The sequence below is a fragment of the Psammomys obesus genome, unplaced genomic scaffold (genome assembly GCF_907164565.1).
Source record: "Psammomys obesus unplaced genomic scaffold, mPsaObe1.curated_primary_1811, whole genome shotgun sequence".
Classification (NCBI taxonomy): domain Eukaryota; kingdom Metazoa; phylum Chordata; class Mammalia; order Rodentia; family Muridae; genus Psammomys; species Psammomys obesus.
The window spans coordinates 27,246,318-27,259,897 of NW_026596034.1; the positions used below are offsets into that span (position 1 = coordinate 27,246,318).

At 44.0% G+C, this 13,580-nt stretch overlaps 1 protein-coding gene across 1 annotated transcript in view; it reads right to left on the reverse strand.

Annotated features, from left to right (window-relative positions):
* Positions 1-6,071, reverse strand: part of Glg1 (golgi glycoprotein 1) — a 103,084-nt gene extending 97,013 nt beyond the window's left edge. The window contains exon 1 of the mRNA XM_055620827.1: positions 5,661-6,071. Coding sequence (XP_055476802.1) covers positions 5,661-6,062 — 402 coding nt within the window. The 5' untranslated portion in view covers positions 6,063-6,071. The remainder of the gene's footprint in view (positions 1-5,660) is intronic.
* Between the last annotated feature and the right edge of the window lie 7,509 nt (positions 6,072-13,580).

The window sequence follows — 13,580 nt, forward strand, 5'->3', positions numbered from 1 at the left end:
TGCTACTGACAGCCACCTGCAGCTCCAGTTCTAGGGGCATCCAATGGTCTCTTCTAATCTTACTCACTTAATACATGAAGAAACTAATTAAGCCTCAGAGTGTAAATGTCTTGACCACAGTCTTGTAAGCAGCTAATAGCAAGCCATGCATGGTAGCTCCTACCTGTAATCAAAGCAGTTGGGAGGCTGAGGGCAGGTTGCCAAGAGTTGCAGGTCACTGTAAGCTACACTGTTGAGTTCTCTAGGCCAACTTGACTACACAGAGAGATTCCCGTCTCAAAACAAAACAAAACAAAACAAAATAGGACTGGGGAGATGACATAAACAGTATCCCTGGAAAAAGCCAGGCATGGAGGCACAGAAAAATTTAGCAGTGAAGGCTAGTTAAGGGAGGATGGGTGATTGGGATGGGGGCTTGATGGCTTGCCAGTCTAGCCAATCAGTGAGCTCCAGGTTCAGTAAAAACAAAACAAAACAAACCTGTCTCAAAAAATGAGGTGGAGTAGGATGGGCATGGTAGCGCATACCTTTAATCCCAGCAGAGGCAGGTGTGTATCTCTGAGTTCTAGGCCAGCTTAGTTACACAGAAAGTTCTAGGGGGCTACGAGATGGTTCAGTGGTAGAGCACAATGGCTGCTCTTCCAGAGAACATGGGTTCATTCCCAGCTCCCAAATGGCAGCTCACAACTGTCTGAACCTCCAGTTCCAGGAGACCCAACTCCTCACACAGACATGCACACAGGAAAAAACACCAATGCACATGAGATAAAAATTAAATTGGGGGTTCTAGACAGGATTTCTCTATGTAGCTCTGGCTATCCTGGAACTCTCAGGGCATGGGGTTCAATATGTGAAATAGTCTGGCCTTGAACTCACAGAGATCTGCCTGCCTCTGCCTTCCAACTTCTGGGATTAAAGAAAAGATAAATTATTTAAAAATAAATAAAGACTAGAGTTAGAGAGATGCCTCAGTCGCCGAAGAGCTCTTGCTGCTCAGTTCAGTTCCCAGCAACTACATGGTAGCTCACTACTAACCAAATCTCTGGTTTCAATGGACAAAATTTGCTCTTCTGAACTCTGTGGGCAGCAGGTACCCCAAGTGGTATACATCTACACATACAGGCAAAGCACTCAACTACATTAAATAAAAATAAGTAAATATAAAAGAAGCAACACTCTTTCAGTGCACAGAAGCTGCTACTATTTGTTTTTTATAGGGAGGAAAAGAGATTCCTATACTAGACGGCCCTTCCCATTTGTATCCATTTATACACATTCAGCATCTTCAACAGCCACATACTAATTTCTCCAGGTGCAAATACCAATATGAATCATAAACAATATGGTCTCTAAGTCAGAGGACAGGCTAAGCACCAGCTTCACCACTGACAATATAACAAGACTACATATCTGGGCACTGGTGGCACAGGCCTTTAATCCTAGAGCAGGAGGATCTCTGAGTTTAATGGCAGCATGTTCTACAGAATGAGTTCTAGGACAGTAAAGCTTGAAAAACAGGAAGGAAGGAAGGAAGGAAGGAAGGAAGGAAGGAAGGAAGGAAGGAAGGAAGGAAGGAAGGAGGGAGGGAGGGAGGGAGGGAGGGAGGGAGGGAGGGAGGGGGGGGGGGGGGGGGGGGGGAGAAGGGGAGGGAGGGAGGAAGGAAGGAAGGGGGTTTAATAGCCAGGGTTTGTGGCACATGCCTGTAATCCCAGTATTCAGGAGGCAGAAGCAGACAGATCTCCCGAGTTTGAGGCCAGCCTGGTCTATATAGTGAGTTCCAGGCCAACCAGGGCTAAACAAGGAAACTCTGTCTCAAAAAAGAAAAATTTGTAATGATGACATTTTCATTTCCTGCTCATTATATTAAATAGTCCATCTTAAATAAATGCAAAGTATTTACTCTAGACAAAAGTTTAGGTAGTGGCTCGAAAATTTTTGGAGGTCAATATATTCATAGAAAGTACTAATAAGTATTTTTAAGTATCTCACACACTGAAGTACTCATATATTAAATGACATCCGGTGTATGCTTTAAAATACATCAGTCTCCCAATACTATACCAGAAAAACAGAAGGGTTATGATAGTTCAAGTTGAGTGACATAGACACACAACATACACACAATTACCTAATACTCCTCCTCCACTGTTACTATTCTACCTACTACTAATTAAGATTGGTAGGACAGATATTGAGACCAGCCTGGGCTACACAGAGAAACCCTGTGTCAAACAACAAAAAAGTGGGTATAGGGGCTAGAGGGATGGCTCTGCAGTTAAGAGCACTTGCTGCTCTTATAGAACACCTTAGTTTGATCCTCAGTGTCCACATGGTGATTCTAGTTTCAGGGGACTGGATATTGTCCGCCTTTGTGAATACTGTACTCTTTTAAAGCACAGACATCATGCAGATAAAACACATATCCAAATTTAAAAGAGTGGGCCTATTGCCTATTGGGTACACTGGGCCTTTTAAAAAGCATGACTTGGGGGCTGGGTGATGGTGGTGCATGCCTTTAATCCCCATACTTTGGGAGGCAGAAGCAGGTGGATCTCTATGAGTTCAAGTTCCAGGCCAGCCTGATCTACAGAGTGAGTTCCAGGACAGCCAAGGCAACACAGAGAAACCCTTACTCAGAAAAAAAAAAAAAAAAGCATGACTCAAAGCTAAAGATAACATACACCTTCAAAATAATGGTCTGTCTGCAGTAAAGCTGTGAATTAATCGAGAGTTGATATGAAACTTTACTAAAGCATATCCTCAGATCTTGAGTTTGTTGGCAGATGACACATTAGATAAATTGAAATATCAACTGATAGTACTTAAAGGTAAAAAAAATAAATCTTTAAATAAATCCTGTAAATGAATTACATAATTTTGAGAGACTTAAATTCTCAACTTGTAGCATAAACCTTTAATCCCAGTACTCAGGAGACAGAGGCAGACTGAGAGCAGACTCTGGTGGACAAGAGTTCCAAGCCAGCCAGGGCTATAAAGTGAGACCGGTAGGGAGGGAGGGAGAGAAGAAGAAAGGAAGGAAAGGAAGGAAGGGAAGGACGGAAGAAGGGAGAGAGAGAAAGAGAGTGTCAGGTGGCATGTCTTTATTCCCAGCACTCAAGAGGCAGAGGCAGACAGAGCTCTTGAGTTTGAGGCCAGCCTGGACTACAGAGTGAGTTTAATGAAAGTCAGGGATATATAGAGAAATCCTGTCTTAGAAAACAAAACAAAAACTGAACTTGAGGGATTAGGGATGTTGTAAATCCATGGTATAGTGCTCAGCTCAGCAAGTGAAGCCCATAACACTGAAAATCGAGTTCCTTCCTCCCAAACAGTGGGTCCCTACTTTACATGACACTCCCTCTGGAATCTAAAACCACATCCATCAATTTACTTTTCCCCCAATCAGCTAACAATATTTTCTCATCTCCAGTACTGAACTAGGTACTCTGGAAGATCACAAAGAAAACATGAAACAAAGTTACCAACCATCAGAGTTTATATATGATCCTGGTAAAAGAAAATTAGTTTACTGAAGTATCTTTGCTGGGAATTAGAAATTTTGAGATCAATGGTAGACCAGTGAGTACATTTTCAGACCAGTGTACTTTTCTTTATGCAAACTAATCTAAGAAAAAAAAAATCATATCACCGAGTTAAGTCTCTAAAATTAGACAAGTTTGTCCTTTATAGATGGATAGTGCCTCTACATACTTGTATCTGCATGATAGAAAGCCATTCAGTGCTCCATTCAGTGTTTGTCCTTTATAGATGGATAGTGCCTCTACATACTTGTATCTGCATGATAGAAAGCCATTCAGTGCTCCTGTAAGAGATGGTTTACAGGTGTCCAGAATGTACACTGCCTTAGGTACTCCTTCAAATGGACTTTTTTTTTTTTTTTTTTTTTGCCACATGCCCCTAGTAATATCCTTATTTCTACAACAATCCAGTAACAATGTATCTAGTGACAGATAGTAGGATCTTAGCTTAAGGAAACAATATCTAATAAGTATCCTTAAAAATCAAGCTGAAAATTCCAAAAAGTTTGACAGTGTTAAGAGCATTGGCTATATATAATGTCTTTTTTTGTTGTTGTTTGTTTTTCGAAACAGGGTTTCTCTGTGTAACAGAGAGCCCTTGGCTGTCCTGGACTCCCTTTGTAGACCAGGCTGATCTACAACACAGAGATCCACTGGTATCTGCTGAGGCAATATGCCACCATGCTTGGCAGCTACTTCTTTCTAGTCTTCAATCTATATAAGAGAACAATGCAAGATTCCACACTTCTGGAGGCTCTGGAAACTCTCTGGATCTTCATTTTTATAAGCCTTTTCCTTTTTTTTTAAACAGTCTTCATAGTGCCCTGGCTGGCCTGGAACTCTCTACTTAACCCAGACTGCCTTCAAATTTGGAGAGATCAGTCAACCTCTGCTTCTCAAGTGCCAGGATTAAAGGGATGCACCATAATTTTTAAAAAGGTGGGGTTACTTTTATATATAACCACTAAAGCAAGACTAGCCAATGTCTACAAATCTATGGTCGCCTCTTGGCCTTGAACAATATTGAAGATTGTTCTTCAACAATCCTGAAAAATACACTATTCCAAAATGAAACCATCGAACAGCAGCTTCTACTTGGCAACCTCTGGGGCTAATCCTATTTGTCTATTGAAAACGAATATTTCTACCAACGTGCACTCATGTTTGCCGTGGCAAACATAAAAAATAAGCTAGCAGTGTCTTTTAACTGAACCACAACAAGCAATATCAGATGTAGAACTCATTAAGAGGGACTGTTAAAATTATTTCAAACTAAAAAAGGCGGTCCAACCAGTAGAAGGGTGCCTCCAGTACTCGGCCAGCCTGGGCTACGCTGCAGAGCCTGTCTCAGAAGCAAATAACAAGATTCAGACTTCAGAAAAGCTCTACAACACGATCACAAACACTGTATATTTATTATGGAATGCTGCCTGCAACTTTCTCAAGCTTTAGGGTTCCAAGCGACTTGAAGCCTAAAAATTAGGTTCTTTACAAACTGACCTCAAGAAGTGAAGACCAAAAAAAAAAAGCGTAGTTAGTTTTAGCACCAGGTAAATGGTAAGGATTTACCAATTACAAAAGAATGTGTGGTAAGAAGAGTAAATTCAGTTCCTGACTACATACACACCAAAAGAGAAGCCAGGTTATCTAACCAAGCAAGTACCTACTACTAAATAAATAGATCTTTAGCAGTTTAAATACACCGACCATTTTTCAGGTTGAAATGCATTGCTACAAACTGTCGAGGTCGAAGCTGACAGCAAAAACCGTAAACTGGTTTTCGGCGAGGAGCCACTCTGCATAGAGCATCACACAAAAGACAGGAGCGCAAACAGAAACACGCTCCTAGGCCTTCGTCTACTGAGGCCGTGAGCCGAGGTCTTGATCCCAGAACACGGCGACATAAGGGAGAGAAATAAGGGACTACTGGGGAAGGAAGGGGTAGGATCCGCTTGCCCGAATGCACCCGGGAGTGAGGGCAGGAAAGAGAAAGGCGCGAGCACAGCCCCGGAGGAAAACAGCGAGGGAAGCTGCAGCCCGGCACCCACGGCTTCCAGGCCGGCGACACCCTCCGGCCCGCACCAGGCTCGGCCCTCCTCCAGGCCCGTCCCACCTCCTCACCTCCCTCACGTCCTGGAGGCACTCGAGCACCGCCAGGTTGTTGCTCCAGGTGTGCTTGGGGCACACCCGGGTCACGTCCTCCCTGCAGGACTCTTCCTCCGCCAGCTTCCAGCCTCCGCCGGTCCCACCGGGACCCGCTCCGCCCCGCCGGGCCGGGGGCCCGCCCGCCTGGAGAGGAAGCTGCTGCTGCTGGGGCTGCTGCTGCTGCTGCTGCGATAGCTGAGGCAGGTGAGGCGGCTGCTGCCCCGCATGGCTGCCGTCTCCAGCTTGTCCTCCGAGGGGCAGTAAGTTGGGCCCCAGAACCTGACCGTGACTGTTCTGGGCCCCTGCTGCCGCTAGCAGCAGCAGCTGCAGCGCCGCCGACAAGCGGAACATCCTCCGTACACGTCCACACACCGCCATCTTGGGTTCGCGGCGAGCTCGACGCACCCGCCGGCGACGTGTATTTAAATGAGGGGGCGGGGCCGCGGGCGTGGGCTGGCGGGGCTCCTCCCAGCGGGCCGTAGACCTGGGAACCCACCGCACGCCCAAAGCCGTGGCTGCGCCGTGGAGGGCCCACGCCCTGGGTCCGGCTGGCGGGAAAGTGGCTTTCCTTCCTGGAAGAGCTGCTAGGGTTGTTCAGAAAGCCTGGGTAGGGGCACCGTGGCCTGGTTCTCTTGATTGTCGTCACGGAAAAGAAAAAAAAAAAAAAAAAAAAGGAATGAATTTGGGCTGCCACGGCAAAGATGGCCGGTGGAGTATTTCGCCGGCTCAGTGACTTGGGGGAGAGAGATAAAGTTTGTGTGTATAGATGAACTTCAAAACTCAATGTATTGCGGCGTCTGGGAGCCTCGTTTTGTGTCTGACCTGTATTCCTTAGCTAGAGAACCGGGCGGCAGTTGAGTGAACTTTGAGACTATAATTCTTGCTCTCAGGCCTTCTAGGTGATCGCTCGAACCTTAAGAGTGAAAACAATGGGGCAGGGCAGGTGACGTAGGTCAGTTGGTAGAGTGCTTGCCAGGCCTGCACAAAGACGTGGGCTTGCTCCGCCTGCACCTCAGCCCTGGTGTGGTGGCCTGGGCCTGTGATCCTAGCTTCAGGAGGCGAACGCAGGAGTTTGAGGCCGATAGAAGGCTGTTTCAAAAACGAGGAAAACGCCTGCTAGTGAAGGTCGAGGGCCGTTGCCTGGAAATCTCCGTTCAGAACCAGGGCTTAGGCCTCCCCACCCTCATCTTTTTCTGTTTTTAAAACAAGGTCTCGGTGTTTCACCCTCGCTGACCTGAAATTCACTACGTAGATAGACCAGGCTGCTTTGCAACTCACAGAGATCTACCTGCTTCTGCCTCTGCCTCCCGTGAACCACTGAGCCCAGCTAGACTCATTTAAAATACGAAAAAAAAAAAAAAAAAAAAAAAGTAAAAACCCGCCTCTGAGGACACAGGTGAAGCCTGTGTCAGCAAATATTTCTGCTGACCTATACGCAAACATCTTCAACATCGCTTCACCGCACACTAGGAACCCCTCCTTCTTAGGCTGAGAGCTTCACGCTTCGCTTCACGAAGCCTCTTCACATCCAATGTGCCAACTAAGCCAGCATCACAAAGGCTAGGTTCTGATTCCACTGAGAAAAACTTAGTATAAAAGGGAGATATTAATGGTTCTGTACAAAGAGAGTAAATGAACGGCCCGAGATAAACTCCGCCAGTCTGCAGTTTCCAGCTAGAACGCCTGGTCTTCCCACTCCTCAGGGGTACTTCTCTCCAACTCTGGCAAGTCAGGATGTTGGTAAATGAAGACAACTTGACACATAAAATCTCTACTGGTCAGCATTTACTGACCATACCGTATTTAAAAATACAGCTTAAACCGGGCAGTAGTGGTACACACTTTTGATCCCCGCACTTGGGGAGGCAGAAACAGATTTTTTTTGTGAGTTCAAGGCCAGTCTGGTCTATGGAGCCAGTTCCAGAGCAGCCAAGGCTACACAGAGAAACCCTGTCTCAAAACAAAAAAGTCTAGACTAGAACTAGCCTAGGATATTATTTTACACCAACCTCAGGTTTGTGACTGACAATCTCCTGCGGATAGGAGCTTAGGTACCAGGAAAGGAAACCCCTCCCCAGACAGAACAGTCTGTAGGTTCAAACTGCCCACTGTGGCTGGCACTGACCTCTGTCTCTAAGAATAGAAGTATGTTGACATTTCCACCAGCACTTGCCCTTGTTACTACCACAAAATTATCTTGAGACTTCTGCTAAACTTAGTCATGGACTAAAGTAGCTCAGGGTGGACTCTCAAACAGCTACATCGTCAGAAGTCCTTGAGGTCACTGAGGGCCATGGTTTTCAATACTGGGTCTGCAAGTGCTCAGATAACAAGTGGGAGATTATTTTAAGCCAGTCTAAGGCTTGTGATTGACAATCTGCTCTGTGGGAAGCAGTTGCCTATCTTTCATCTCACACTGAGCAAACCCTACACCATGCCACAGATTGTCTCTGGTGATAGGGACAAGAATAAATCTATCTTAAAGTCTCAGTGACCAAGAAACAAGACACTGAGAAATCTGGGAACCTGGCCAGCTCAGGCTGTGTCCCACAAATCCCGACCTTAAAGCATACCCTCAAACCAGTAGAAAGGTGGTTGATTTTGCCAAGGTCTTCTGGCCTCATTGACTTTTCAATATAAAATACATTACACCAGGCCAGGCATGGCAGTTCATGCCAGCAATTCCAGCGTGTGGGAGAAAAGAACGAAACAAGAAAAACACTGCAAGTTTCAAGTGTCAACACACACACACAGAGTACCAACACATGTAGTTCAGTGCTTTATATATGCTTAATGCTTTAAAGCCTTGGATTCAGGCCCTAGACTTAATAAAATACTTCTTCTATCAGAACTCGGGGTTGTTTTTACTCACACTGTGTTAAGACATCTGCTTCACTAATTTATTCAGTAGGTATCTGTTGAACATTTTTGTTTGTCTTAGTTTTTGAAACAAAGGCCTGGATACACAGACCAGGCTGGCCCAAACTGGGCCTTGCCTTTTCAAGTACTAGGGTTGCAAACTGAAGCAACACATCTGCAGATGAACATTTTGTAAATATGCCAGGCATTGCTTAAGATCTGGCATATACAAGGGATAAACAACAGGACAGTTTAAAGATGTAAGACAGAGGGCTGTGGTAGTGAAAACCTTTAAACTTCGAATTCCTGAACTCAGGAGGCAGAGGCAGGCAGATTTCTATGAGGTCAGCCCGATCTACAGAGTTCCAGAACAGCCAGGGCTACACAGAGAAACCCTGTCTCCTGGAAAAGAAGAAAGAACAAATTAAGAAAGGAAAAAGAAAGAACTAAGCTTAAAACCCTGAAGAGATGAGAAAAACATAAGCAAAGACTAGGGTGAGCTATGGAGGCACAGGTCTGTAATCCCTTAGACAGGATGACTGCAGATTCAAGGTCAGGATGGCACTATAACAACATCTTGGTGTGTGCAGTGAGGAGGAGAGATGGGAAAATCAGAGACCTGGGCAGAGGACAGCTCTTATAGGCCCCTACAAAGTTTAAGAAAGCAAGGCCAGAGTCAGGTGATAAAGTCTTACTGAAAAAGGAGTAACTTTTGAGTGGATTCTCCATAGTGTAAGTTCATCAGAAGACAGCCCATATTGGAAATATTATTATTTTGTTGTTGTTTTATTTTTTTGAGACAGGCTTCTCTACGTAGCCTTGGCTTGTCTTGGACCTGGCTGCCTTCCAACTCAGAGATCTGCCTGCCTCTGCCTCCCCAAGTGCTAGGATTTCCGACAAGCACCGTCATGCCCACCCAGGGAAATAGCATTCTTATTGGGCCAAAAACACACAAGGAGTTAAGAGCCTCCCTCCTCCAAAAACTGGTACTTAAGGACCAAACTCTGGAAAGAGCCAGGCATGGTGTTCTCTGTCTCTAATCTCAAGTATTCAGGAGGATGAGGCTGGTTTGACATAAACCTAAATTGCTTAGTAAGACCCAATCTCAAAAACAAACAAACAAACAACAATAACAAAACAAAAAGCAAAAACCCCACAAAGACAAGCTGGGCTTGGTCACCTATCCTCAAGGTACCAATGGAGAAATTGCAATTTCTTAGGGGTCCATTGTTTGAAAAGTCTGATAGCCTAAGGAAGGGACACATATCTCTTTTTAGAATATCTTTTTCTGCCAGATGGCTATACAAAAAACAAACAACACAAACTAAAAACAACAACAAAACCAGAAACACCCCTCCATAAGCAAATTTCAAGGAAAGAAAAATCACAGAAAAGAGCTAAAATCTGTGAACGCATTCCTTGTTAAGTCACAAGCTGACTTTTAAAGGTGAAGATACAGAGCCAGGCTCCAAATGCCCCAGAAAACAGTAGCTAGGGAGCTTTCACCAGCTCTAAAGGGCTGGAGAAGTCTATTGACCTTAGGGTTTAAACCGTGCTGAGATACAGTAGTCTTGGGTAAACTTGGGCTTCAGCTGAAGCCTCAGAAAGGCAACACCCTTTCAGTAGGATAGACACTCTAGGAAGGACCTTGCCCTTGATTAAAGGGCAAAACTACAATAGATCAGCCATTATAAAGCTCAATATATTCCCCAGTGAGATCAAGGTTATCCATTCTGAAAAAGAAACATTTTGTGTGCATTATTTCGGCATGTGTTGTTGTGCTGCTGGTGGTAAGTTGGCTTGTTTTTGTGGGAATTTTGTTTTTGACAGTGTCTCACTGTGTAGCCCTGGCTGGCCTGGAACTCAATACACAGAGCAGGTTGCCCTCAAACTCAAGAGTTCCATCTGCTTCTGCGTCCCCAAGAGCTGGGATTAAAGGTGTTCCACCTCAGCCACAAGCCAGGTGGTCCTTAAGAACAATTTTAAATTGATCATTCAGCCTCCACCTCAGGATTTGGAATTACAGGCCTGAGCTACCACCACACCCAGTTGTAGTTCTTATCAGGGAATCTTAGTATCTGCTGTTTTTCCTTGACTTTATGAGAGGGAGTTAAGGGAGGTGCACATTTGCCTGGTGATAAGACATACATTGATATTATCTTAACAGTTAGGGCATCCCCTTCTTGAAAGGAAGTGGGGTCATGGCCACTGGAGTAAATCAGGTCCCAGAACTTCATTGGGTTTAGATTCTGTACCTACTTCTCTCCTGCTCATTGTAATCTTTTCCCACCTATTCTTGGGCACAAGCAATTCTTGAGACTTATTGTTAGTAGATTTTCTTTTCTTTTATCCTTTGTCTTTTCTTTTTTTTTTTTTTTTTTTTGAGATAGGGTCTCATGTAGCCCAGGCTAACCTCAAACTTAGCATGTAGTAAAGTGACCTTGAACTTTTTAATCCTCCTGCCTCCCATCTTCCAAGTATTAGAATTACAAATTGGCACTTATCATGCCTGGCCTTGAACAACAAATTTTTTTAAGAGTATATAAATGCAGATTTATTGGGGAGGATCTTGAGGGTTCACTGACCATAAGGGGAATCAGTGAACTCTAGAAAAGTGGGGGAGGGCAGAGAGAGAAAAAAATGCATGCAGAAAAGGGGAGAAGGGTGAAAGAGTAAATCAAAATGTCTGAATTACATAGTCTAACAAATAAGTTTTAAAATTATTTTATTATGTTTTTTGGTTTCTCTGTGTAGCCTTTGCTGTCCTGGACTTGCTCTGTAGACCAGGCTGGCCTCAAACTCAGAGATCCACCTGCCCCTGACTCCCAAGTGCTGGCATTAAAGACTTGAGCCACCATACCCGGCTTGAAATAACTACTTTTTTAGAGCATATTTGAAAGAAAAGACTTGAGTTGCCAGGTGATGGTGGCACAGGCCTTTAATTCCAGAGCTCAGGAGGCAGAAATAGGCAGTTCTCTGTGAGTTCAAGGTTAGTCTGGTCTACAGAGACATGACAGCCAGGGCTACACAGAAACACCTTGACTGGAAAGAAAGGGAGGGGGTGTTGGGGGGAGGATAAGACACAGGATAGACAGGGACATGCCGAGGAGGATGAGTTGAGTCACATCATCATACCATCATACCACCTCTACTAGCATAGTTCAGCAGCTGTCTTCTGAAGGAATCATTCTAGTACTGATGACATTTAAATCAGACTCTATAATACCAGGAAGAGCTTGAAGTAATGTAGCATTAGTTCTATCGTTTGTTTATTTATTATTTATGGAGACAGGTTCTTACTATATAGCCCAAGCAACCAGGATGCCCAAAGCCTACAATTATAACTTTAATTCCAAGATTATCAATTGTTAGCAACTCACAGATCTTTGCATAGACAACAAAACTTTTTAAAGACAGCACTACCATCTTGAAATCCTATTTTTCCCTCTATGTTAATCGTTTTTTATTCAAATTCAGATGTTAGTGGTGACCCACAGTGAGCCTAAGTGTCCATTACTGGACAAAGTGCTACAAGGATATCTTTGTCTGTTTTAATTTCCAGCACAGAAAAAATTCTGTGGGGCACCCACCTATACTGTCTTGGAGACAGAAGCTTAGAGAGTCAAAATGTGTAGCTCTGTCTAATCCGAAACTTATTCTGTAGGGCCTCAAAGTCATCACTGCCCTGCTAAAAATGAACTTTTATATCTAAAACATTTTAAATTTAAAAATTTGTACTTGTGTTTTGCCTGTTTTTATGTGGTACATTTGAAGGCCGGAACTGTAGTTAGATAGTTGTGGTGGATGCGAACTGAACCCAGATCCTCTGCAAGAGTAGCAGGTGCTCTTAACGTCTGGGCCTTCTCTCCAGCCCTCCCCAAGCGTTAAACTACATAGCTATCAGTAGCGTAAACATCGGGTGGAAAACCAGGGCATGCAAAATCGCCATACCATTTTCTTCGAGGAGGAGGAGGAGCACCTGGCAAACAGGGAATTTCTCTCCCATGCTGGCTTTGAATTTGAGATCCTCCTGCTCAGCGCCTCTAGAATGCTGGAATGCCTGGCTTTAATCTCATTAGGATTGCAAAAAGCATTTCTTCCTTGTAAAATAATGAGAAATCAAGTGTTTAAAAATTCTTTACCTACTAGGAATGTACTTTGTACTCCTTTAATCCCAGCACTTGGTAGACAGAGGCAGGTGGATCTTGACTTCAAGGCCAGTCTGGTCTATATCACTACATAGAGAGCTCCAGAGCAGCCTGGAATAGATATACAATAACTCTATAAAAAATGGTTAGGATTCTTGGCAACTTGGGATTTATTTCTACCCCAGAACACTTTCCTTGAAACATTTGGCTCTGTAACAGTAAGGTTACACTTATAGGTTCTGTCCTCTTAGAATCCAGTATACTCTATTTGTTGTTCAACTGGAAGACATTTCAAGCTTTTCCAGTATAACTGTAGAGCATATTTGTACCAACAGATTCCTAATGTGAAACAGAACAAACAATCTGAAGCAAGTGGCCAGAACTGTGCTGAGAAGGCAGAACCCAAGGGCCTATATTTGCTCTTGCTCATTGTTAATGCTTGTCAAAATATTGGCAAATAATTTTAAGAAAAAAAATTAGATGGGTGTGGTGATGCATGTCTTTAATTCCAGCACTTGGGAAGCAGAAGCAGGCAGATCTCTGTGGGTTCAAGGCCAGCTTGGTCTACAAAAAGTCCAAGACAGCTAGAGATGTACAGAAAAAGCCTGTTAAAAAAAAAAGAAAACTCAAAAAAAGAAACGATTTCCATCTCTCCTTCCTATCTTATAGGCTCCTCAATTTAATGTAGTAACAGAAAGCCAGCAAGCAGGCAAGTCTGAGGAGTATATCCTCACTATATAACTCAGTCTGGCCTGAAATTTGTCATCCTCCAGGCTGTTTCCTAAGTGCCAGGATTATAGGTATATGTAATATACCTGGCTGATTTAAGAGGCAAATGCAACTTCCAATTAGCAACAGCTAAAGAGAACTAGCTGGAGGATCACCAGTT